Raw genomic sequence first — 23,181 nt, 5'->3', positions numbered from 1 at the left:
CCACATACAAAATTATAAGTTTTTAAAAATGTTTCATGTGGGAAAAAATCAGTTTAATATTTTCTAGACATTAAACATTGTTTTAAAAAAAATCAGTTTCCTCACTAGAGGACTCAGAAGTTAAACTAGTCAGTGAAAAAAATTAAGTCTATTGTTTGGAGGAGTATTTTTAAGTATCTGAAAAAAATGGCCTTTATTTGATAAAAGTGCTTGTTTTGGTATAGCCCTATATATAAATGAATTATAGAAGTAAAGGTGTAAAATAATATGGGAGGAAGTACTATATTTCAAAGAGTGATCTTTCTGAAAAAAGTCTAGAAACTAGAAGTTTATAAAAAATATCTTGAAAAGGTACAGACTTTAAGCGAAAAGTTCTCACGTAAACTTACCCAGTGTTCTTGACATCACAGGCAGTGCGGAGCTCAAGACCAGGATTGACACACAGTTCCCAATGATCTGTGATGGGAGGCAGAAGGAGCACCGGGCAGTCACACGGCACGGGGAGAGCAAGTCCGCCCACAGGCTGGCAGGTTACTGTGCACGCCAGTTACCTGCTGTACCTGCTGAATTCTTAATGATACTACTCGACGTAGAAAACAAGGAGAACAAGAAACTGTTTCTACAAACACCTGCAGTTCTATCTGTAAGCTCTACAGGACATGTACCGCACCCGGCACAAACACAAAGTTCAAGAACACTTAAATTACTTTACACCGCAGACACGCACTTTACATTACTGATTGAGGTCGCCAATTTCAAGAAAGTCTGCCTGACAAGTAATGAAGAATGAGTACTTTTAAGAACTTCTGGCTCTGTTATTAAAGCCAAGACCACTGCTCAAGATACATAATATCTACTTCTAGTATGTTTAACGATTGTAAGATGCAACCCCAAACACCTAAGTCCTAGGAGTCCATGACAGCGTATCTTGTGTGCATTCTTCCGTACCAAGTAAGAGGGGCCGAAAACACTGATGCTCAGGATTACTTGCACTAGGTGCCAAGTATCTCAAGAAGCCACAGCATGTTAGGCAGATAAAGATATGCACAAGAGCCTCTCCCCGTAAAGTAAGCTGAAATGGGGAAATACAATGAGGGAAAGCAGCCAGCCGCGCTTGTCACTCCTCACTGTCGGCCTGTGGGAACATTTCACAAGGATGCAGTCACCACAGAAGACAACAGCCTTGTCACTTGGAAGCCAATGACACACCGCAGAAAGTCAAATTGGCCTCAGACTACAAAATGTTTCTGAATAGACCTCTTCCGCTTTGCTTTAATCATTCAAATTTGGAATACTCTGTCTCTACTACTTGTGGCAGCTAAGTTCTTCAGACTTCAAACAAGCTCCTTGAAGTACAGTCAGCACAATCAAAGTTACTCATTAGCAAGACGTTCTCTTTGCAGGAGAAAGAGTCCTTTCAGGAGCCTTCCATGGCGGGTTAACAAGCTCGCGGCTCTCTGCATTTACACGTGAATGGAGGCCATCCAGACTAAACACAGCACATCCTTTTCCCACTCATTCAGCATTTTGAAAATCCTCCAGCGCGTGTTTACGCAACTCACAAATACCTAGAACTGCAAATGAACCGCTCAGGGCGATTCCTAAATGAAACAGCCCGTTTGTCTCGAAGCAAAAGGGAGGCACAGCCACCTAAGACTTCACCTTACCTTTGTCATAGTCGTGTCATCCTTCTTGGGAATAAAGGTTCCAAAACATCGAAGGCTATAGAAACCAACAACAGAGGACACCATAAGATAGCTATGAGAATCAAGGAAAAAGCTCTCCGAAGAATGCCGGTTCCCTTCAGTTCTCCATAGTCTCCAAAATGCCTCGAGGCCCAAACGAAAAACAAAAGAAAAGGCCACTTGGGGTGCATGAGGAAGGCTGGCTTGTTTTTCTTCCAGGAAAGTGTCTTAGTAAATTACTACTGTCCCAGAAAACTGGACCAAAAACTTGCTAACAGACAGAACTCCAGTCAGAGAAAGGATACAAAATCAAAATGATCTCAAGTGCAGCTCCCACAAAGCCAAAGGCAGAGAGAGAAGCACTTCCTATTCCAGGCCCCTGGGGGAGAAAAAACACTTTTCAGAATTCAATGACACCATTATATTCGGTTTCCCTAAAAGTGTTGTTTCATAAACATAAGACAGTTGAAATCAGGGATGTTTAATACCCCAGAATAACACCTAAGCTTTCAAAGGAAAATGAACTCTGACAGGAGACTGAGTTCATCAGCTAACTCAACCACAAGTTAACACTTCCAACAAGCTCAGTTCTCAAATGTCTTTTAAGTTACTTCTCAAAATGATATGATTACACTTACTGTTAAATCCTAAATATTCTTGGAAGAAATTTTTTAATATAATAGTACAGTAAGAATAGGACACATAATTGTCTGAACCCTGAGGCAACAATATAAACACTACACAATTAAAGTATGTCAAAACTGAAGCAAGCAAAGAAAGACAGTTGAATGTGCATATCCTGTTTCTACTCTTGCAAGTTTCCTTTCCCCAAATCTCCTTTGGGAATTCAGAGATTTAATTAACAGGGATTTTTCAAATACAATGCTATACATTTTTCCATAAACATTACAGCTATTCTCAAAATCTATCTTTATCTAGAACTTAACAAAATAAGGGGGAAAAGTAATATTTACTAATGAAACCAGATAGGCAAAAAATCACTTCTTACTGAAAGAGGAAAAATTTTTTCAAAGCTTACTAATTAAAGGAACTCTGAATAGAACTACTATTTTGCTATCAGCTTCAATTACATCTGACAGATAAACCAGGATAATTAAGAACGTAAAGTCAGCCTAAGAAAAAATAAACCAATGACTAATACCATACATATTATTTATACAATCGTATTTAGACATAAAGAAGAACACCAATGGAAACTGCATACATAAATGAGGTAAGGGCAAAGAATTTATCAACTTTTGTCAACCTTCTGAAGAAAAAATGAAGACTGCCAATAGAAAGCTTATTAACTGGGATGGCAACATTTTGGAAATATTCTCTGTCTCAAGAGAAGGCCTCCAGGCAGGATTAGGAGGATCTGATTCATGGACACAATCATACGGTGCCTACCTCGTGTGAGTCCCTTGTGCTATGTACTAAGGGGGATGGTACAACACAGCACCACGGGGCTTGGGCCTTACCTAGTGTGTGGTATATGTGAAAATGGGTCAAGAAAGGGATGGAAGTCAACACAGTAGTTGACTTCCTGTTCAGTCAATGGATTAGGGTCTAAAAGAAGACCAAGCCAGGGCTGTAGATGGAGGAGGACTGTTCACGGTTGCTCGTCAGTACAGTGAGGCACCTGGAGAGTGCTGGGAGGCTCACAGTGGCACGGAGACAGTGGCAGTAACAAATGGCACCAGGTCCTGAAAGGCTGGGGGCAGGGAGCCAAACTGAGAATCGTGCTGAAAGAATTAGCCTTTGAAAGAACAGTCTCTCCATCTTGGACTGAAGGAAAGGATTAAATATAGATATTGGCTTTTTTCTATGGGAGGAAAGGTGTCGGAGGTGGTTCAGAGAGAGAAGTGGCACGGAGGACGCAAAACCTGCCCCCTCAAACGTGCCAGCACGAGGGTTATCTCGGGCTGATTGTTTTTAAGGAAAAGAAGACTCAGGAAGCCTTCCCTCTTGCCCCTTCCCCCTCACTCCTTAACTGCCTGAAAGAATTTAGAGAAAGGACTGGCCTGGAGGGGCCCTGTCACCGGAGATGTCCACAGAGAGTCCCGGCTCGGGGCAGAGGCTACCTGGCAGAACCTGGGGACCAGAGTCCTCTCTGTGGCCCATCTGCTCTTCCATCTGCATGAGAATTGCCCCCCTCCCCTTCCAAGGCCCAAGCCCCTCCCCTTTCTCCTTCTCTCAGGTGCCACCTAAGCCTCAACTGCCCAGCTTGCCCTGGGGTCTCACTGTTCTTATATACACGTAATTAAAATCTATTTTCTCCTGTTAATCTGTCTCACGTCATTTTAATTCTTAGACCAGCCAGAAGAACCTAGAAACAGTTAAGAACAATTTTTTTCCTTCCCCTAAAGCATCAAAAGTCTGAAAGAGTTTTGAAGTCATTTCTATGGGAAATGGGAAAGGTGCTAACTTTGAAAAGTGTAATAAAATGTCAAAACTTAAATGCTACTTTAAGTATCCAAAAGTTTATAGAGACACGTAGAAAAAGGATGCCATATATGAATATTTAGAGGAGACTACCTTCCATATGGAGAATATATTTAAATAGACTAATTGATGGCATTTAATAAAATCACAAATTTTTAAAGAAGAGAGAGTATTAATTCATGAAAAAGATGTGCATCTGACTCTCCTCCAGTAATTGAACATTTTGACTCAGGTTCATAAAACACCTGACTCTTCTGGAGCATGAGCCCTTACAACCACACACCTGGATCTTTTGCAAACACAATGAATCCATCTGATAAACTCCTTCCTTGTATTTCACAGAGTATATATTTTCTTAAAGGATCACAAATAAGAATTTCAGTAAAACAAAGATAAACTCTGATACGAAGTATGTAACTCTGAAACCTGGTAAAAGCCTCAGACAATCCAAATTAAGAAATCAGAAACAAAAACTGGAGTTCATAAACACTGCTCTGAAAGCTCACTGCATAAAGAAACTCATACAAACTGAAGCGGATGTATGCAGAAAGGGGAATGCTCTCATTCACTTACCTGAAGCACTCAGGGTGTACATACAGAACACTAACGCAAAAGAAAGGCACTTTAAAGCGTTTTACTTTACCCTTGTTCCCTTTGGCATTGCTGTTTCATCAACCAACAGGCAAAGAATATTACAAGCCACCAAGAGGACTGAAATAGACTACAACATAAAAAGTAAGCCGTCAGGTTTTAATTTCAAAGATACTCTGCCAAAACATATATATTAAAACCTAAGTAACCAACCAAATGTATGCTTCAGAGTAGTGGAAAAGCAGTTAAGACCAAAATTCTACACATAAACTTAAAGAAGTAATGAGACTATAAACTCCAGAGTAAATTCTTTACAATTCTGCAAATTATTATAATCTCAAAGCTTAAGACAAAAGCTAATAATATAGATTCATTTACTAACTGATTTCACCATTGGAAACCTACAAGTCCAAAGATTTTAAAAATGGTTACACTGTTATTAGAACTAACTTAGTAAAATTTTCATATCCTATCATGAAGTTTGCACAGGGTATCTGCAACACCTTGTCTCTTCTTAATTTTCAAATGAAACAAAAGGATGCATCTCCTGCTTTTATGAGGAAATAGACAATCTTGAGGACTTCCTAAAAATTACTATTAATTTCATCTTTTGCTCTACTGAGTTTTTACAAATAAAGGCATAGGTGGATTTTAATCCCATTGATAGAAAACCAGTTTACCTGAAACCATTTAGCTGAGGGAGTTGCCATACACAAATGCTAAAGTAAAAAATAATTTGCTTTATTTAACTAGGCAAATAAATTCTTACTGTCTCAATAAGAAGGAGAACCATAACTGCAGGATACACCAAATTTCTTTCCCACGCTGAAGCCTTTTTGCGCCTCTCTATTAGAAGGAAAAACAAAATATATCAGACATTTCAGTAATTTACAAAAATTCTCTCCAGATCCACATTTTCATCCCTTTCTACTATAACCAGTAAGTACTATTTTTACATAAATAATTTTTCCCAAAGACATAAATTATTTTTAATTTTCCTCCACAAGCCATAAAAATCAGAACTTTAAAATCAGTTTGCTATGTTAAACAGCCCAATCTTATATTTAAATTCTAACACTGAAGACCTTTCAACTGTTAATGAAATATATTGTGAAAGTGCAGCTTACTCTGAAAATATAGAAATACTTGCATTTCCTTTTTTATTGACATATTGCATACTGACAGATTTACACACATCTGATAGAGATCCAAAAAAATCAGGTAACATGAGTAAGAACCCCTCCAGTCCCACACCCCAAGGTAACACTTCCAGTTTCCTACAGGCTGGAGGCAAACTTCTGCTTCCAGCAACAATGGTCTACCTTACACCACACCAATCCTTATGCCATGGGACAACTGGAAAAGGATGGGTCAAACTTAACTTAAAAAAAAAAACCCGTATGAAGGTATCAGAGTGCTTCCGTGATGACGGAGGCGAGGGGCCGATTCTGTGAAATGAGCTGGAGGGAGCCCGCCAGCGGGCACTACTCTCCCTGCACGGTGTCTTCCAGCACAGAACTGGCCCAGGGCCGCACGGCTGGAAATAAGGCCCAAGTCTGTGGGCAGAAGAAAATGACGCTAAAGCAAAGCTTGCAGCACACTCCACACTCAAGGTGGCCAGCGCTTGAGAGGCGCTGGGCACAGAGGAAAGGTGAGTCCGACACTCAGCTACTTCCGCTGCCCGGCGTCAGGGCCGTAGAGGCTGAGAAGAGAAGCAGAAGGCGGAGCAGGAGACAGAGAAGCCAAGCAAAGCTCTGTCAGGCTCAAGCTTCCTGAGAGGTAAAAATCAGAGCGCAGGGCTCATGAAGAAGGTGGGTCACAGAAACCACAAAACAGCCAGGCTCTCAGTCAGGACCAAGGAAAAGCTATACCCGAGGAGGAAGGCCAACCTCGAAACAGACAAGCCCTCGTCAAGACCAAATCCTGGTCCCGAACGACCTCAAGCCCCGACAGATTAGACTGATCCTTCCCTACACTAACTGCCCACCAGAAGCAAAAGGAAATTCTCTGAAAAATAAAACATCATCCAGAGTGTCCACAATTTTTGTATGAGAAACGTCTGACATTCGACCCAACATCCCAGGAGACTGGACAAAGGAAAAGGAGACAACAGAAACGGACTTGCAGTGGATCTGGATATTGGACCGAACTGAAAGAGACCTTAAGACAACGGACTAAAATGTTCAAGTAAACAAAATGGCAAATGTCACACTTTGAATCTAGAAGAGCAATCAAATGGAAATTCAAGAACTGAAAAAAACACTAACTAAAATTCAGAGTTCAACAGATAGTTTTGACAACAGTTACGACTTAGCTGAAGAGTGAAAGAGAGATGTAGGAAAGATCGGTAGAAATATCACAGACTGAAGCACATACAAAAGGAGAGAAAATATATAGGAAAACATATAAGAGTTAAAAGATCCAGCATATGTGTAACTGGAGCCTGAGGAAACAAAAGAGAATGAGCAGAAGCAATACTGGATGAGATAATGGCCAACAATTTCCCAAATGGATGAACGACATTAAGCCATACACCCATGAGGTGTCACAGATCTCAAAAAGGATAAATACAAAGAAAAAGACATTAAAAGATAAGAATAACAGAAGACTACTTTATTAGAAGTAATGCAAGTGAAAAGATGGTGGAGTGACATTTCTGAAAATCAGCATCTCTGAAAAGTCATTCTGTACGCATACAAAAAAAAACACAACGGATAAAGTAAATACGTATGTACTTATCCTCTCCCCAAACTAAAAGACATCCTTTACTAAACGGCTTTGGACAGACTGAAAGTTTATAACATAAACTAGAGATTTCATAATTTTTAAAAATATTTCAGACTACAGTAAAGTCTTTAATTAAAGAAACCAAGACCAATACATAAGGCAAGGGAAAAAGCACAGTACCTAATTTTGTCTTAAGAGTCTTCACATTTTCAAGTTCTTGCTCCATCTCCATCATATTGTATTCCACTGACGAAGACAGTCCTACCAAAAGCAAAAATATGTTAGAACTGTAACAACAGAACCCCAGAACAGGCAGCCCTCTCATGTAATGAAAATACAAAATAACACACTGCAAGTCCTGATCTCTGAAAATGAGAACAAAGGCTGCTGTGATTCACAGAAAAGTGCATCCACTTCTCTACCCCTTAAAACTTTCAAGTTCTCGCTGATTAAACACTACACGTTTCTTAGAAAATTTCTTATTTTGGTAAAATTCTTACTTGATCTATTATTAATTTTTTTTATTATTTACAAAAGTATCATGTGCTTATTACTAAAAGTGAAAGAAAATCAAGATCTCCTCTTCCCCAGCCCAGCCCCTCTCCCTGAAGTGGCGACTGTCAGCAGCATGGCTGGTGCATTCTTCAGCTTCCTGCACGCACTCAGACACACATATACACCACAGTTACGGCTTTACTACATATTTCATAAGAATGGGTCAAACCAGACATTATTTCACCACTCGCCTTCCTAATTAGTATGTTCACGCTGACATGACAGATAGTCCCAACTTCTTAACAGCTAAATAATAATTCCAGAGTATGAATGTACTTCAATTTTATTCAGATTTATTCCATTTACATTAAGATTTTCCTCAATTTTTTGCCACTATAAACATTTTTCTCTGCACACCGAGTACATTTTGGTTCTATTACTGCTGTAGGACAGATCCCCAAAATTCAGACTGCTGAGCCAAAGGATATGAGCATTTACAGTATTAAGAGATATTTAAAGGCTACTTCTCCCCAAATATTGTGATTTCTTATAATACATTATTGTAAAAATTTACATTTCTATCAACACTTTATTATAAAATATGCTTGATGCCAGTTTTTGCAGTTTTGCCTGACTGTAGGCTAACTAAGCTCTCTGCAGGCATCTCAGGCAGACCAGGCTAAGCTATGATGCTCAGGAGGTCAGGAGGATTAAGTGCATTTCGGCTTACGGTATTTTCAATTTACGATGGGTTTACCAGAACGTAACCGTGTTGTAAGTCAAGGGAGATCTGTATTTTCCAATCTCTTCCCTGGCACTGGACATTGTAACTCTTGAATTTTTGCCAGTATAACGGGTAAAAATGTTTTCCTATTGTTACTTTAACATGCATACCACATTCAAATTTTCTGCTTATTTCTCCAATGGTTTGTGTATCTCCGTATTCTTTCTATTTCATCTGTCAAGTTCTGAAATGGACAAATTAAAATCCCCCACTACAACTGTACTTTGATCAGTTTTTTCTCAGTTTTTAAGAATGTTTTCATTACGTGCTTCTACTTGTTTGCTAAGATTTTTTTAAATTGAAGTATATTTGATTTACAATGTTGTGTTAGTTTCAGGTGTACAGCAAAGTGATTCAGTTATACACACACAAATACATACATATTCTTTTTCAGATTATTTTCCATTACAGGTTATTACAAGATACTGAACACAGTTCCCTGTGCTGTGCAGTAGGTCCTGTCCGCTAAGATCTGGGACCCTTTAAGGCTGTGACACATTCCTTGCAGACCTCACTGTCTTAAATGCTTTTTTCTCTGTTTTCACCTTCTCCTTCCTTCATCATCGTATTGGTAATTTTGGTTAGATCAACATTCAGTGTCTACATTATTACAACACAAACTCTGTTATTCACTGCTCACCTCTGTAATGAACTGTGATGGGCTTTCCTTTCTTCAGTAACATTCTTCTTCCCACTCTGAGAGCTGATCTTTGGCTTTCATTTACTTAGTTTTTTATGCTCTTAACTTTCCTTTCAAATGTCTTTATTTCAGTATCTTGCAAAGAAAAGGTAAATGGGAGGGAATTTTTTTGAAACTATACAAGTCTGAATATTAAAGTTTTATTAAATATAAATTATTTTTTATATTTAAAAAATATAAATGAAGAATGAAAAGGTGTGTGGTCTACAGAGATTAAATCCTCATCTTCCATAGCTGGAAGGTAACAGTTAATACTTAAAGCTGGAAAATCAAGAAATAGAAGGGAACCTTCTTATTCAGTGCTTACCAGTTTATCATTATTTACTAGTTAGGTCAAAACTAATTATTCTTCCGAACCGTGAAGTCACTGCTCCGCTGTCCTCCAGCTTCCAGTCTTGACTTCCTCCTCCAGTGCCCGCACGTGAGCTGCTTCTCCTTCTCCCGAAGACCGTGGAAGGCCTGTGCCCCGGGCTGGGGAGTCGTCCACGTTGCACGCTGGGCCCTGGGTGAGCACTTTCAGCCTCCACGTTCACGTCCTTTAGAGCTGAGAGATCTTCTTGATTTTGTCATTTCTCCCATCCCATTTTCTCTCCTCTTCCATTTGCAAGTCCTATTAGTCGTATGGTAGATTCTCTGAACTGGGTCTCTAATATTCTTAACTCTTCCCTATTTTTGTCATTTTGACCTATTTTCTTGATCTTCCAATGTTTTAGATATATTGTCATTTCTAAATTTCAAGAAGCCCTTTCTGTTCACCAGCTCATCCATTTTATGGAATCCTGGTCCTTCTCAGGGACGTTCCTACCCTGTGCACATTCTGTCTCCCCCTGGTGTTTGTTTGTTTGTTTGCTTGCTTGTTTGCTTTGGCCTCTGCTTTCACAGCCGAGGTCTCCCTCTTAAGTCTGGTAAGTCTTAGTTGTCTGTTCGTACTTGCGAAGGAAGCAAGAAAAATGATGATTTGAAACTCTTAAGATAGCATGGGTGGCACCGCTGGGTCATCCCGGTGGGTTTTTCATGGACACCCAGTTGCCAGGAGGCTGTGAGGCTTCCCTCCTGGGCTGGACAGATCGCCAGGGGAGACTCTTCCGTCTCTTCCTTGGGGCAGGAAAGCTTGGCTGCCCGAGTAAAGGGAGGCGGGGGCCCACACACTCAGCCAGTGAGCACCCCTCCTGTTCCCAGCCCCCACAGCCGCACCCAGGCCAGTCTCACTCTCCCTGAGAATAACCCCCCTGCTCTGCTGGAGTGGGGAGGCGGCGGTGGTCTGGGGCCCTGGGTGAAGGGAACGATGTGGGGTCAAATCACTTCATAAGCAGACTTTTCCACCAGCCTCCTTAGCTTAACTCGTTCCACTTCAACCCCACTTTCATAGGTACCCACCCAGTGGTGCCACGTCTGGGGACTTTTGGGGATTCTGAGATATAAATCAAGCACAGATGGTTTGGTATTCAACTTCCTTAGGTCTGCTAAATTAGTTACTTCTAAAATTTTCTCAGGTCTGCTGAACTCCAAAAAAATTTCTGTGGTTTTCTTCTCTCAAGTTCTCCTTCTTTTTTAGGTTTATGTTCTCTAAAACCTCAGTGTTCTCATCTGTGAAATGGGGTGTATTATTAGGATGCTTTGTACTCAATCAGAAAACTCAACTCAAAGTAGCTTAAAAAATAAGGAAATAATTTCATGTAATTAGAAGATCACACACAGAATGGGCTTCAAATTGGGTTTTCCAGCAGCTCAACAGTGACATCCAGGGACTGAACCCTGCCATCCACAGGCTAGCTTATTACGAAGACTGGTGTTCATTCTCCTTTCATGTAATCTCATAATCTCTGTTTATTTCATTTTGCTTTATTTTGCTTCTTTCCCCAGCAAGTGAAGTTTCTGTTTATTCTTCTTCCCCATGTTAATTTGACACTTCGATGGTTACTTTCTCATTTTTAACATACATTCTTAGACTTGTGTTTTTTTCAACATAACCACACAGGAATATCTTACTAGGTAACTTACCCACACCAGGGTGAAATGTTCACAAGGCTTTTTAAAGCCATTCTCTCATTGCTTTCCATCTTCCCCTCCTAAATTCTGGATTGTGCTGAGATTATTTTAAAAACATTTAGTTTGAGAGTGCTACTAAATTTTTCCATTAGTATGGAAGCTTTCGTATCCTTAACAACTAGAATGGGACCTAGCACAAATTAGTCACTAAATACACAGTTTATCAAATGAATAAATTAATGAATATCTTTTGGGGCCCTAATACATACATGACATCTTTGGAAATAAATGAGTTTTTAATTGCACTCTTTCCTGCCCTGCAAGACTACATCTTATTCAAACATCCTTAACAGGTTATGAACAGGAAGTCTGACGTTGCTCTCTCTCTCCTTCGTAAGTAACTTTTCTATGTAAAAACTTGTAAGTTTTTAAATTATTATCATTATTCTTGGAATTCATGAATCTTATAGAATAACTCTGGATCTTCCTGCTTAATAATCTTGCCTAGGTCTCTGTAACCTAATTTTTAAGGTACACTCAAGTCTCCCCTCAGCTCATTCACATTTTCTTCTATTATTTATTTACTTAAATTTCTCTCCTTTTCTTTTTTCTCCTTCTAGGTGGCTACTCTCTAGATTAGGTGTATCAGCTCTGTAGCCCAAGTTGATTGTTTCATCAGTGACTTCCTTCTCTTCGTACTTTTGTTCTGTGACGTGAAATAGTTCTTCCACTTGATTCTACCAAAGGATTAATTCAATCTTCAGAAGAGCTGTACTGTCCTTCTATTGCTACTATAACAAACGACCATAACTTAGTGGCTTAAAGCAACACAAACGTATTCTCTTACAGTTCTGGAGCTTGGAAGTTTAAAATCAAGGTGTCAGTAGACTGTTCCTTCTAGAGAATCGCAGGGAGAACCTGTTTGTCTTCCTGGCTCTAAGAGGCTGCCAGTACTCACTGGCTCACAGTCCTTTCCTCAGGCCACTCCACCCTCTGCCACTGCCACATTTCCTTCTCTGACCCTCCTGCCGCATCTGTACTCACAACACTGTGGTGACACTGGTCCTACCAGACCACCCAGGATAATCTCGAGACGCCCCACTTAATCACACTGCCAAATCCCTTTGGCCAGGTAAGGGGACGTAGTTACAGGCCCTGGGGGTTAGGACTGGGACACCTTTGCAAGACCATTTTTCTGTCTACCACAAGGACTATTTCATCTTTTGTCTACCAAATTTTAATTTTCCCATATTCTAGGCAGTCTTTTTTCTGCTCTAATTCTATCTCTTTGAAAATCTGTATTACTTTTGGGGGCTAAGTACAAACTCCTATTTGTCTCTCCCATTTATTAACTTCAGTAGGAATCACACATCTGAGATGCTCCGCCTTCATCATTCAGTCTTAAGCGAGTGGCACCTTTCTTTATCTGCTGCTACTGTTCCTTTCACACCTACTGAGAGCAGACAGTCCCTTACACAGTGACAAACATCTGGAGGGCCCAGCAATTTCCACTCTTGGGGACTAGCGATGAACTGGCCAGAAGCACTAACTCAGGAGGAAGAGGACTCATTGCTCTGGTGTCTCTCGAGATGCAAGCAGTGCTCCTTTCTCCAAGGGAGAGAGGTCCAGGGGGGATTCCGGCCAACAGCACAAGGCAGCAGGGTGCACATGCAATAAGGGGTTCAGTCAGAGGCCACTTTTCCCTAAGCCCTCTTCTGGAATCACAGAACTCCAGTCCTGCCCCAGGTTGCTACGGAAGGTAAGTTCTGCCCCCTCTACATTTCCTTTCCCTCTCTGTCCACCAGTAAAGAGAGAGAAATCCAGCACGCTCTCTTCTGGAGAACCTGGGGTCTTAAAAGCACTGAAATGTTACATGCTATCTCCAGAGCTCACGAGTTACATCATTTTATTTGTCAATATATAAGAGAATGGGGTTAAAGATAGTATTCAGGTAGCATGACCCCAAACTACTAAACTTTGATTACAAATTTAGTTTAAAGTTTCTAGCAGCCAAAGCAAAAAGGGAAACATTCCCCAAAAGGGAATTAATAGGTATTTCTGCATAACAAAGAGATTTACTGTAAGATGGCATAGCTTTATAAGATTTTCAAGTGTCTTTGAATGTAACAGTCTTAGAGATAAATATATTTTACTTTTTATCCTATTCCTTTATAAATTACATGATGTGTATTTTTAGTTAATGCATTTAACTTCTATATCTGATAAATTTCAAATAAAATTCCAAAGTACATTTCATTCTCTATACTTGTAAAGAAAAGGATTATCCCACTAACCAGTTCACTGCTAGAAAAAATGATCTGATGAACATTCAGAATTTTGAAAGGGAACCAGAGTAGACAGAACTGCTGCGAATTCACACCTAAGTGAAAAGACACAAATGCCCGCCTTGGAAGCGTGATGTCTACAAAGCTCAATACGGGTGTCTAGACCAATCAATGTGCTACTTTTCAAAGGGGAATAACTAAGGTGGTATTTCTGAAATGCTGTATTTTATTTTGTGGTGGCACAATGCTAGGCACACAACAGGCAGCTAATAAACACTGCCTGACTTGCACTGAAATCAAGACGACATTCTTATTGTCCTCAAAGAAATCAGGCTTTTATTAAAGGACTAGATTCATCTGGAATAACACAATTTTCAAAGACACCACCGTCCTTTACTATGTATCTCATCACCTAAGTGAGCAAAGTAAGCTTGTCTGGGCAGAATATTCCACTGTACATGGCTGGAAGGAAATGATGGCCACTGTAAGGAATCATGACACACTGCAAACAAACGCTGGAATGCCACACAAATTCAAGTTGCACCTACAAAATCATCAAAAACATCCTGAAGAACAGTATTACCATTACTTTATTTCGAAATGAATCTAAAATGTTCCAAGTCAGCATTGTCTAGTCAATAAGTCAAATTGGCAGACAAAACCTGTTTGGGCTAGTCATGAAAAAGAAAAAGGGATTCTCCAAGAAAACCACAAAGCAGCTCATTTAAGGTCAATTTAACGGTATTATTCCGTTTTCCTTCCAGCCTCGACATAAGATTTCACTACCTCAAAGGAAACTGTAAGAGTATCTATTTGCATTCCCCTTAGGTGATTGGCAGTTCACCACCAATTAGTTCAGAATCACCCTGTTACTAGCATGCAATAAAAACAACACCTTTCATCTTTCTCACACAGGTAAGAGCCCCTTCAAAGCCAATAACTTTGATCAAATGAGCATTTTTGATCCTGCCCCACCCGCCTCTTTGGATTCAGGAAAACTAGTAGCTGAAGGCAACTTTTCCCAGCTTTATACTTAAGCTGAAAAACTAGTGTGGTATTGAAAATATTTTGCTTCCAAGATAACAGAATTCTCCAGAGTCCAGCACTTCTTTAATAATCAAGCTGTCCTTGCACCTTCTCTTAATACATAGGACTGACATTCATTCATACATTAAAGGGCAGACACTAATCATTTAACATAAAATATATAATGTTGTATTTTGAAAAACAAATACAAATATCCAACTGGGTATATAAACAATTCAAGTAACATTAAGCAATAAAACAATCTCCCTAAACAACTCAGTGTCCTCAACTTAGTCTCAATGAATACTGGTGGGAAATAGATACCTCTAGTATAAACAGTGTGTTTTCACTTAATTTTTAAATTTAGCACATAGCTAAGAGAAAGCTGATTCAAAAATCTATTATCTAAGTAATTCTTTAAAATTCTGATTACACTTGCTACTTTAAATTGACCAAAGCTATCTCTGTCATCGAGAATGTGAGGTCAGGCAAGTGCCTGTAATCATCTCTAGCCACTCAGGCAAACAAGCCGGTCACTAAAGCTCAAGACCCCTAACAGTTCACAGGATGGACAGTCCCCACCCTCCGAGCAAGCGCCAGTCACTGCGCACCATGAAGCCAATGACAGCTAGACGGAGCCCAGGGAGCTTCTGAAGACTGAAGCCTGCACACGAAATCTCTAAAGCATCCACCCGGGTGTGAACAAACACTGCTGCTGTCTGCCGAGGAGACAGACAACCCACACGCTCAGAAACTCAGTTCTGTTTCTGCCCCATCGCAATGTTAACAGTTGTTACACTAATAGTTCCTGTTTACTTGTGACAGATCCACAAAGACATGGGTAGTCATAGAACGAAGGAATATGAGGCTTTTGCTATCCAAGACAAATTTGAAAATGCAAAATACACTCATTATAATTGACCACAAGCAAGATAGGGAATACTACACAGTCAGCTTTAGAAACAGCATATGAAGCTGTATGTAACTAAAGTAATGGTTTGGCCTTTTTTTTCCTACTTTAGCTGTAAGTTACTGGTAGATTTTAAGGTAGATAAGATGTTATGATTCTACTCTCGGGGACACCTTCACCCACAGGTGTGTGGCTGAACAAGTAACACATATGCATTAAACTCACCTTCTGCTAACAAATCTGGATCATCTACACAGAGCAATCTCTCCCTCCAAATTTCAGAGAATATATGATACCTGATTCTTAGTCTACAGTTTGTTATTCATAAGTATTCCTTATCTACTAATATTGCATATTAGCTTGTATCTTCACTCACCTCATTTCCTCTCTTCATCTTCTCATTATTTGGGCCACAGTTTATAGTCATAAAAGTGATTATATGGCCCAAGAAGCTGAATAAATTGTAACAAGGTGTCTCTCACTGTTTTAGACCCTTGGACCCAAATGTTGGTATCTTATCAGAAGAAACCACTTAGTCACTGTTACCAGTAGAATTCATATTCTTTTCTGCTAGCTCATGACGTTAAGGTATCACTAAATACCTTCTTCTGTCACAGTGCTGCCAAGAAAAGGGTCGTTCAGTGCTGACCATCTTGGCTATGCATGTTCATGATGATAGCTGATACTTGTTTCCACCTTCAGCCTGTCCAAGCCCAAACGTTTCTCAAAGTGGCCCAGAGTCTGACAAATCTGAGACAGCCTCACGTTAGTGACATAACCAACAGTAAATCGTATTCTTAGAATAAGCGTTGATAGACTACAGGAAAATGCCTAGGCAAAGTCGAGATGAAAGCAACGCAGGAACGCAGGGGACGTAAGATAAAAACCACCGCGAGCTCCGTTACGCGAAAGGCACCACGCAGCTAATCGCCCTGCCCGGGACGACGGGGACCCTCCAACAGGATGCCACCCCGCCAAGACCAGCACAGCAGGGTGCCGCCCTAAGCCCTGGCATCATCATAGGGCTGCCTGGCAAGCTGAGCTTGGTTACAAACAGCAGGCCTCAAGGACTGACGGCCACAAAACGCTCCGGGCAGGTCACTAAGCTCCATGAAAAAGTGGGATGTGTTGTTTATTTCAATCCTTTACCTTTTAGAATACAAAGGTGTTGCAACAGGACACTCAGCAAAAATGAAACAAGTCCATCTTCTGTGCTCTTAAGAATAAAGAGTTCTACAAACTGCAACAGAAAAAGCTTTAAAAAAACATTAGAATGAAGCAGGGAAGTAACTACTGCCAAAAGTGATAGACTAACTTCTTGTGTGAAGATGAAAATAGGACCTACCAAAACTGAATTGAATCATTAAGTTCAAAGGCTATAATATTTTTAAATAAATTACATTAAAAGAACTGTGAGGGTTTTGAACTTAAACAACAAAAAATAATTCCTATTCATTATGGCACTTCTAAAGTTACCCAGTACAGCCATCGGCTATACACACACGAAAGCTAATTATTTCAGTTAATGCTGTTGCACCACCTAGACATTTAAACACGCTAATGATATATGCATCTTAATCCTGGGGAGGAATCACGGAAGATTTCCTCCCACGATTAACGCAATGGGACTTCCTGCTGGGCTAGTCTTCGGGGGTCCTGGAGCAGAAGTGGCTCGTGACTGCTCATACTTCATGGCTTAACAACAGGGGAAATCACCACACTTCTGCTTCTCCACCGCCCAGCACACGCAGCCCTCCAGCCCCTCCGCCCTGGCTCGACTCCGGAGGTCTCTGCTGGGCTTTCCTAAATACTCCTTCCACGCGACTGTCTTTGATTCTATCACCAAATTTTACTCCTTCCTTCTTCAATCGATGGTAAAATGACAGCTCTCCACTGTGCATGGTTTTTTATCCAACCATTTACACACGCAACAAATACTTACTACCAACCCACCGTGTGCCTAGCAACGTCAGAGGATCAGGAAGAAAACAAGCAAAAATCCCTGCCCCGCAGCATTCCTGTCCGAGGTGGAAAGGTGGGCAATACATGAAAAGTGAAACAGTATGTCAGCGAGTGGAAATAATAAAGCAGGAACCGGGGGGCAAGTGCCGGGTGAGGTGGGCCTGCAGTGTTAAATCACAGCCCCGGGGACAACCTGCCGAGGAGGGGACCGGCGGGCGAGGACCTGAAGGCAGGAAGCAGAGGCAGGACAGGCGCGTGAAGGGAGAGCAGCAAGGGGCCTGCAGGGGAGGAAGTTAGACGTGCAGGAGGCACAGAGGGGAGCCGCTGGAACGACCCTGGCTTTTGTTCTTGTGGAAACAGGACGCCACTGGAGGATACTGAGCAAACAAGTCAGGTCTGACTCACATGTTCAAGTGCTCTCTCTGACTTTCAAGGCCAAAGACAGATGCATGGAGGCCAACAGGGAACTACAAAATCTAACCAAGAGGTGACTGTTCCTCAGACCAGAGTGGTGACAGTTCAAGTGGGGGGCATGGTCAGACGCTGGAGATACTCAGGAGCTAAAGCCAGCAGCCTGGCTGGAGAAATCCACACAGGAATTAAGAGAAAGAGACAGAGGCATCGGCCTGAGCACTGGAAGGAGTTTGCCGCCAACAGGGACGAGGGATGGGGCCCCTGACACAGCAGCAGGATTAGTGGATTTGGGACGAGATCCATTCCAGGTGCCGACTAGACACGCCAGCAGGAGCGCAGCAGATGGCTGGAGGGTGGCAGCGCACGGGTGGTGGTTACAGCTGAGCAGCCAGAAGACAGAACCGGAGGAGGGCAGGGAGACAGAGGCACGAGTCATTCCAGTGTGAAGAAGGGATGGGCCCAGAGAAAAACCAGCCAAGCAGACTGAGGAGAAGCAGCCCACTAGCAGAAGGACAAAGGAAGTGCAGCGAACTGAAAACCAAGTGGAATAAAAACATCTCAGGGAGAAAGGAGTGTAGATGAGGACTATGAAGTCACGGCCAACCTGACGACAGCATCTCGGGAGAGTCGTGGAGGCAAGGACGAGCTCAAAACCAAAGCGGAGCACAGAAAGGACACCAGTGAGAGTACAACCCTGGTGGGTTCTGCTCTAATGGGAGGAAGCAATGAGGCAGCAAGCTGGCAGGAGGTCAGGACAGACTGACTCGTCTCCCTTCCTTCGGATGAAACGAAGATGTGTCATCTAAGGCAAGTCAAGGAAAGTTTTAACCTGAAAGTTCTCTCTGTCCTCAGGCCTCCTTTCGCCCCTCACCGGGCACCGTGCGTCCACGCTGCGCACCGACCAAACCTCCCCATCAACAGAAAAACCTGCTCAGCTGTAAACAGCAACACCCTCTTGGCACCAACAAGACAGCTCCGCAGGAGATAACCCTCCTTCCTAACCTGGTAAGGCGCCACGATGACCCACTAACCACTACTCACTCTGTGGGTCTGGGATGTATGAACTGTCAATAATACCTCACTTAACGTGCAGCCCCCTGTCTCAAAAATGAATATAACTGTGCTTTGACCTCTAATGGGAGGAGTGGTCCTCGGAGCTACCCGAGAGGCTATTCCCAGGTTGTAAGTCGCAATTTGGCTGGAATAAAACTTTCCATTTCTTTCTTAGATCAGCTGATCAGTTTTTCGTCGACACCGCCTTCCTTCCTCTCTTTCCTTCATACTTTCATTCTGTTGAGAAGAGTCGCTGTACTTCTCTAGCTGACAGAAGGGATCCAGCGGGTGAGAGGTGATTCTCCACAAGAGATGGCAGAATGGCTGAAGGTCTGTCGAGGAACTGGTGAGAAGGGACAGAACCTAGTGTGGCAGGGGAGGGGACCTCAAACAGAAGCAGGGACAGTCCAGCCAGAGGTTAAGGAGAAAAGGCAGCCCAAGCAGGCGCAGCTGCATGGAGGTGAATCAACACGAAGGAAAAAGCTTGAGAACATCTTTGTCATAACTGCTTCTATTTTCTTAAGAAAACAGGAAGCAAAGCTATCAGCTGAGAGTGACAGTGAAGAAGCCTCGAGAAAAGAGAAGCTCTAACAGACATCCAGGAGAATGTAGGTCACACACGTCAAGCGAGGCCGGGCAGTCATGGTCAGGTGGCTGGACAGAGGTGAGTGCAGGGGACGCCCAGGGTTGGATACAAGCAAGGCTGGGTGAGCGTGGCCAGGCACGAGGGCAGTACGGTGAGAGGGAAAGGGACCGGGAGTGCGCGCAAGGGACAGACGGTAACACCGGCCCAGGAATTTAAAGTGTGACAAAGCAAGAGTATGAAGGAAATGCAGGAGGAAAGGCAGTGAAAAGTTATTAGGATAAACAAATGGCACGTTAAGTCTCAATACTGAAGAACTGCGGGGAGTGAGCTGGAAAAATCAGAGATGGAGAGTGGGATGACTGGTCTGAGACTATGCAGAACTCAAGCTGCTGCTGCTGCTGCTGAGGCCTGAGCTACAGCCCCAGCAGTAACAGCTGCGGGAGGTTACCAGGAGAGGCCAGCGAGCCCCCCAGGCTGCCAGGTCACCGCAGGGACCCTGAAGCCACTGAGAACCTCGACAGGTGCTGCAGCAGAGAGGATGATCGGAATGCGGACGTCAAACCACATCCCCCACGAAGGAGCAGGAAGAGCCTGGAGGGGACGGGAACTGGAGAGGGGGTAAGAAATCCATCAGGTCAAGGTCTAAAGACAGGAGATTCAATGTGCCTGAAAGAGAGCAAGAGGACCCCACCCACACTCCAGCAGGAGTAGAAAGGGATGAGGGAAAACAGAGCTCCTACCCGAGGTGGGCGGGGGGTGGTTCCAGAGGAGCCAGGGGTGCTGGGAGAACCAAGGTTCTTCAGTGGGAAACTGGGTCAGAACTGGCACACGGGCAACAGAGAGTCCACGATGCAAAGACCTGGGTATTCTGGGCTCCTCGGCTGACTATCGAAAGGGGAAGAGGGCAAAATGCAGCCAGTATTCCTGAGAGGCTCAAGTGCTGGGGCGGGAGGGAGCAGGGAGCTCTGGGGACGTCACCTGACTCCTGCCAGGATGATGTGAGCGCCAGGGACCGGTGGTCTCAACCGGACGCAGAGCTCGGGCTCCCTCCCGCTCCAGGAACACGTTCAGCTCCTTCCCTCTAGTGCTTTTCTTCAAGTCTTTCAGTGCTGGATACAATCTCCACAGATTCTCATCCTTTCTCTCCCTCTTCTTCAGTTAACTTGTCTATGATCTTGAGACTCAGGTTCTAAATTCAACTACACGATGGCTGGTGCTTAGAAGAAGATGTGCAGCAAACAGAGAAGGGAGAAGAAAGAGTGGAGCAGACTGGTAACACAATGGCTTCTTGAGGACACCGCCTTGCCCTGTAACGGCGTGCAGGTGCGCTTTACTTCATCACTGTACATCATGAAATAACAACAGTATTAACGAGAACAAACCCTCCAGCACCATGAAGTATCAGCCAGGAACAATGGAGAAGTCACAGGCAGGACTCCACCGTAAAGCCACACTGACAGCTCAAACACCAGGCGTGACAACTCAACTCCAGTAATACGGTAACTACCACAAGCCGTCTTATCTTCCAGGAAAAAAGCAGTGTTGCTCCTCCAGCAAAGCACCCCTTCGTATGAAGTGCCATGACTTCCAGGTAACTGCACAGCTGGGCTCAGAGCAGACCGTGCAGATGCCCCAGAGAGTCACGTGACGGGCGTCACAGCCCACACAGACCAAGAAAGCTCACTCCCGGTACCATCAGCAAAACACCACCACACATTCCAGAGTAAGTCACCGCTATCATCTGCATTTAAAAAAAAAATCTTTCATTCTAGTCAGTATGCAATTTTTTTAACAGCCCAGAGTAAAAAAATTAAAACTGCATTTCAAAAAATAATGTAAAATATAAAATAACTGTTACAGCAAAACACAGTGGACAAAATACTCAATGAAATAAAACCCAGGGGATGATTTCCATTACTAACCCCCCATGATTTATACTTCCTTAAAAAACAGCAAGCCATACAGCACTGCTTTGTCCCACCTTGTACCCCCTCTGCACACACTGATAAATGTCCTCTGCTGAAGCTCACAGTCCTAGTCTGCATTAGTCAGAATGTCCCGTTGGCCGTGGGAGCCTTTATGTGACAAGCCTATCATTTTGCACGCAGACCAGCCCACGGTGCTACCAGAGCAGCACGGCTCACCAGAACGGCAGGAAATAAAATGACACTCAGCGCCAGTTATCATGTCATCCTTAATCCTCTCCAAACCACATTTCTGTGCTAGTCGGGGTGTTTTGTTTACTTTGGCTTGGCCTCATTTTATGATACTTCAGACTTCTGGCAAGTATTTCCTTTTCAATTTCTTTAGATACAGCAAATCACTTTTGATTTGAGGAGCCAGAGGACCTAGAAAGATTCTGGAGGGACTTTTGTCCCACTGTGGAAGGACAAAGTGAGAAAAGGCTGTATTTTGGGGTCTGTTTTGATGAGACTTCATTGAAAGTCTTTAATTCATAGGGCAGTATATTTCACCCTTCCTAGACGGCAGCCTCCTGGCTGTAAGACGGAAGAGTATATACCTAGGCTGAAGCATTACCCCCTCCGCAGGAGGCAGCTGGACACCTATTCTCTATGATTCAGGTACGTTTATCACACAACAGCATGATTACTTAAATATGACACATTCATTGTAATATCTGCTACTTTAATGAAGTATTATAAAGCTGACAATATTGATTAAATTTATAATTCCTAAATTAAATAGGTTTAAATATTTAATGTTAAAGTAGCTTTAATAAAGCTAGAAAAATAAAAGATACATGCAGTTCCAGTCTAAAAGTTACTAGTATCAAAGTGTACAGTACTAACTAACAAGAATTCCCTAGAATACACACAATCTGAAATTCTTTGATCTAAGAACAAAGCTCTAAAAGTTACCAACACTTTTCGGTTGATGATTTAAATTCACTATTTGTAACTGAAGAAAGTGGGTATATTTCTTCCTATTTCTCAATATTTCAGAGTTAAAGCAACCTTCCATTTTATACCTTGACGGTAGGTTTTTAACATTAAAAAAAAAAAGTTTGTAGGAGAAAAGAGTGCAGGGTAAATATCACTTACATAAAATGTTTAAAAATTTACTATGTCATTTCTCTTTTAATTTAATTTAAATTTAAACTGTCATTACTCTTTTCTTCATTGATTCACCATTTGAACCCAAAAATGATCAGTAATTAAAAACTAAATTTTAAAATCTTTCACATGCTTACTTTGTTATCACCTGAAAATGAACAGCACCCTCAGGTAACAACAGAGTTCCTAAGTACAACAGAGTCTAACTTGGCACCTTGGTGTAAGAGAAATACTGCTTTTTACCATAAATTTGAGACCTCAGGAGAGAAATAAAGTTGAGAGAATACAGTCACTAAGATAACATGCAAATCTGCAAAACCTCAGTAACTACAAGTAATAATGCCTAAAATAAACTAACGGAAGGATACTTCTTAGTGGTCAGTGTCTCGGAACTGAACTGATGCTGCCAGATTACAGCTAATTTCAGTCAGGGAGAGACGGGAACTTTACCAAAG

The 23,181-nt window shown here is 42.1% G+C and overlaps 1 protein-coding gene across 12 annotated transcripts in view; it reads right to left on the bottom strand.

The window, feature by feature from the left end:
• Window positions 1–23,181, bottom strand: part of LMBR1 (limb development membrane protein 1) — a 120,570-nt gene that overhangs the window by 22,692 nt on the left and 74,697 nt on the right. For 7 of the 12 annotated variants that reach the window (XM_072964071.1, XM_072964063.1, XM_072964064.1 and 4 more), the window contains 6 exons: window positions 7,629–7,709; window positions 5,491–5,567; window positions 4,774–4,851; window positions 1,991–2,064; window positions 1,668–1,758; window positions 390–456 (listed from right to left, as the gene is read on the bottom strand). In XM_072964071.1, coding sequence (XP_072820172.1) covers window positions 390–456; window positions 1,668–1,758; window positions 1,991–2,064; window positions 4,774–4,851; window positions 5,491–5,567; window positions 7,629–7,709 — 468 coding nt within the window. Of the gene's footprint in view, window positions 1–389; window positions 581–1,667; window positions 1,759–1,990; window positions 2,065–4,773; window positions 4,852–5,490; window positions 5,568–7,628; window positions 7,710–23,181 lie in introns of those variants that run through there. The other 5 variants (XR_012074105.1, XM_072964062.1, XM_072964065.1 and 2 more) reach the window with 4 other exon arrangements.

Source organism: Vicugna pacos, chromosome 7 (genome assembly GCF_048564905.1).
Source record: "Vicugna pacos chromosome 7, VicPac4, whole genome shotgun sequence".
In the NCBI taxonomy this organism is placed as follows: Eukaryota; Metazoa; Chordata; class Mammalia; order Artiodactyla; family Camelidae; genus Vicugna; species Vicugna pacos.
This window is presented reverse-complemented; position numbering and strand designations above follow the sequence as displayed.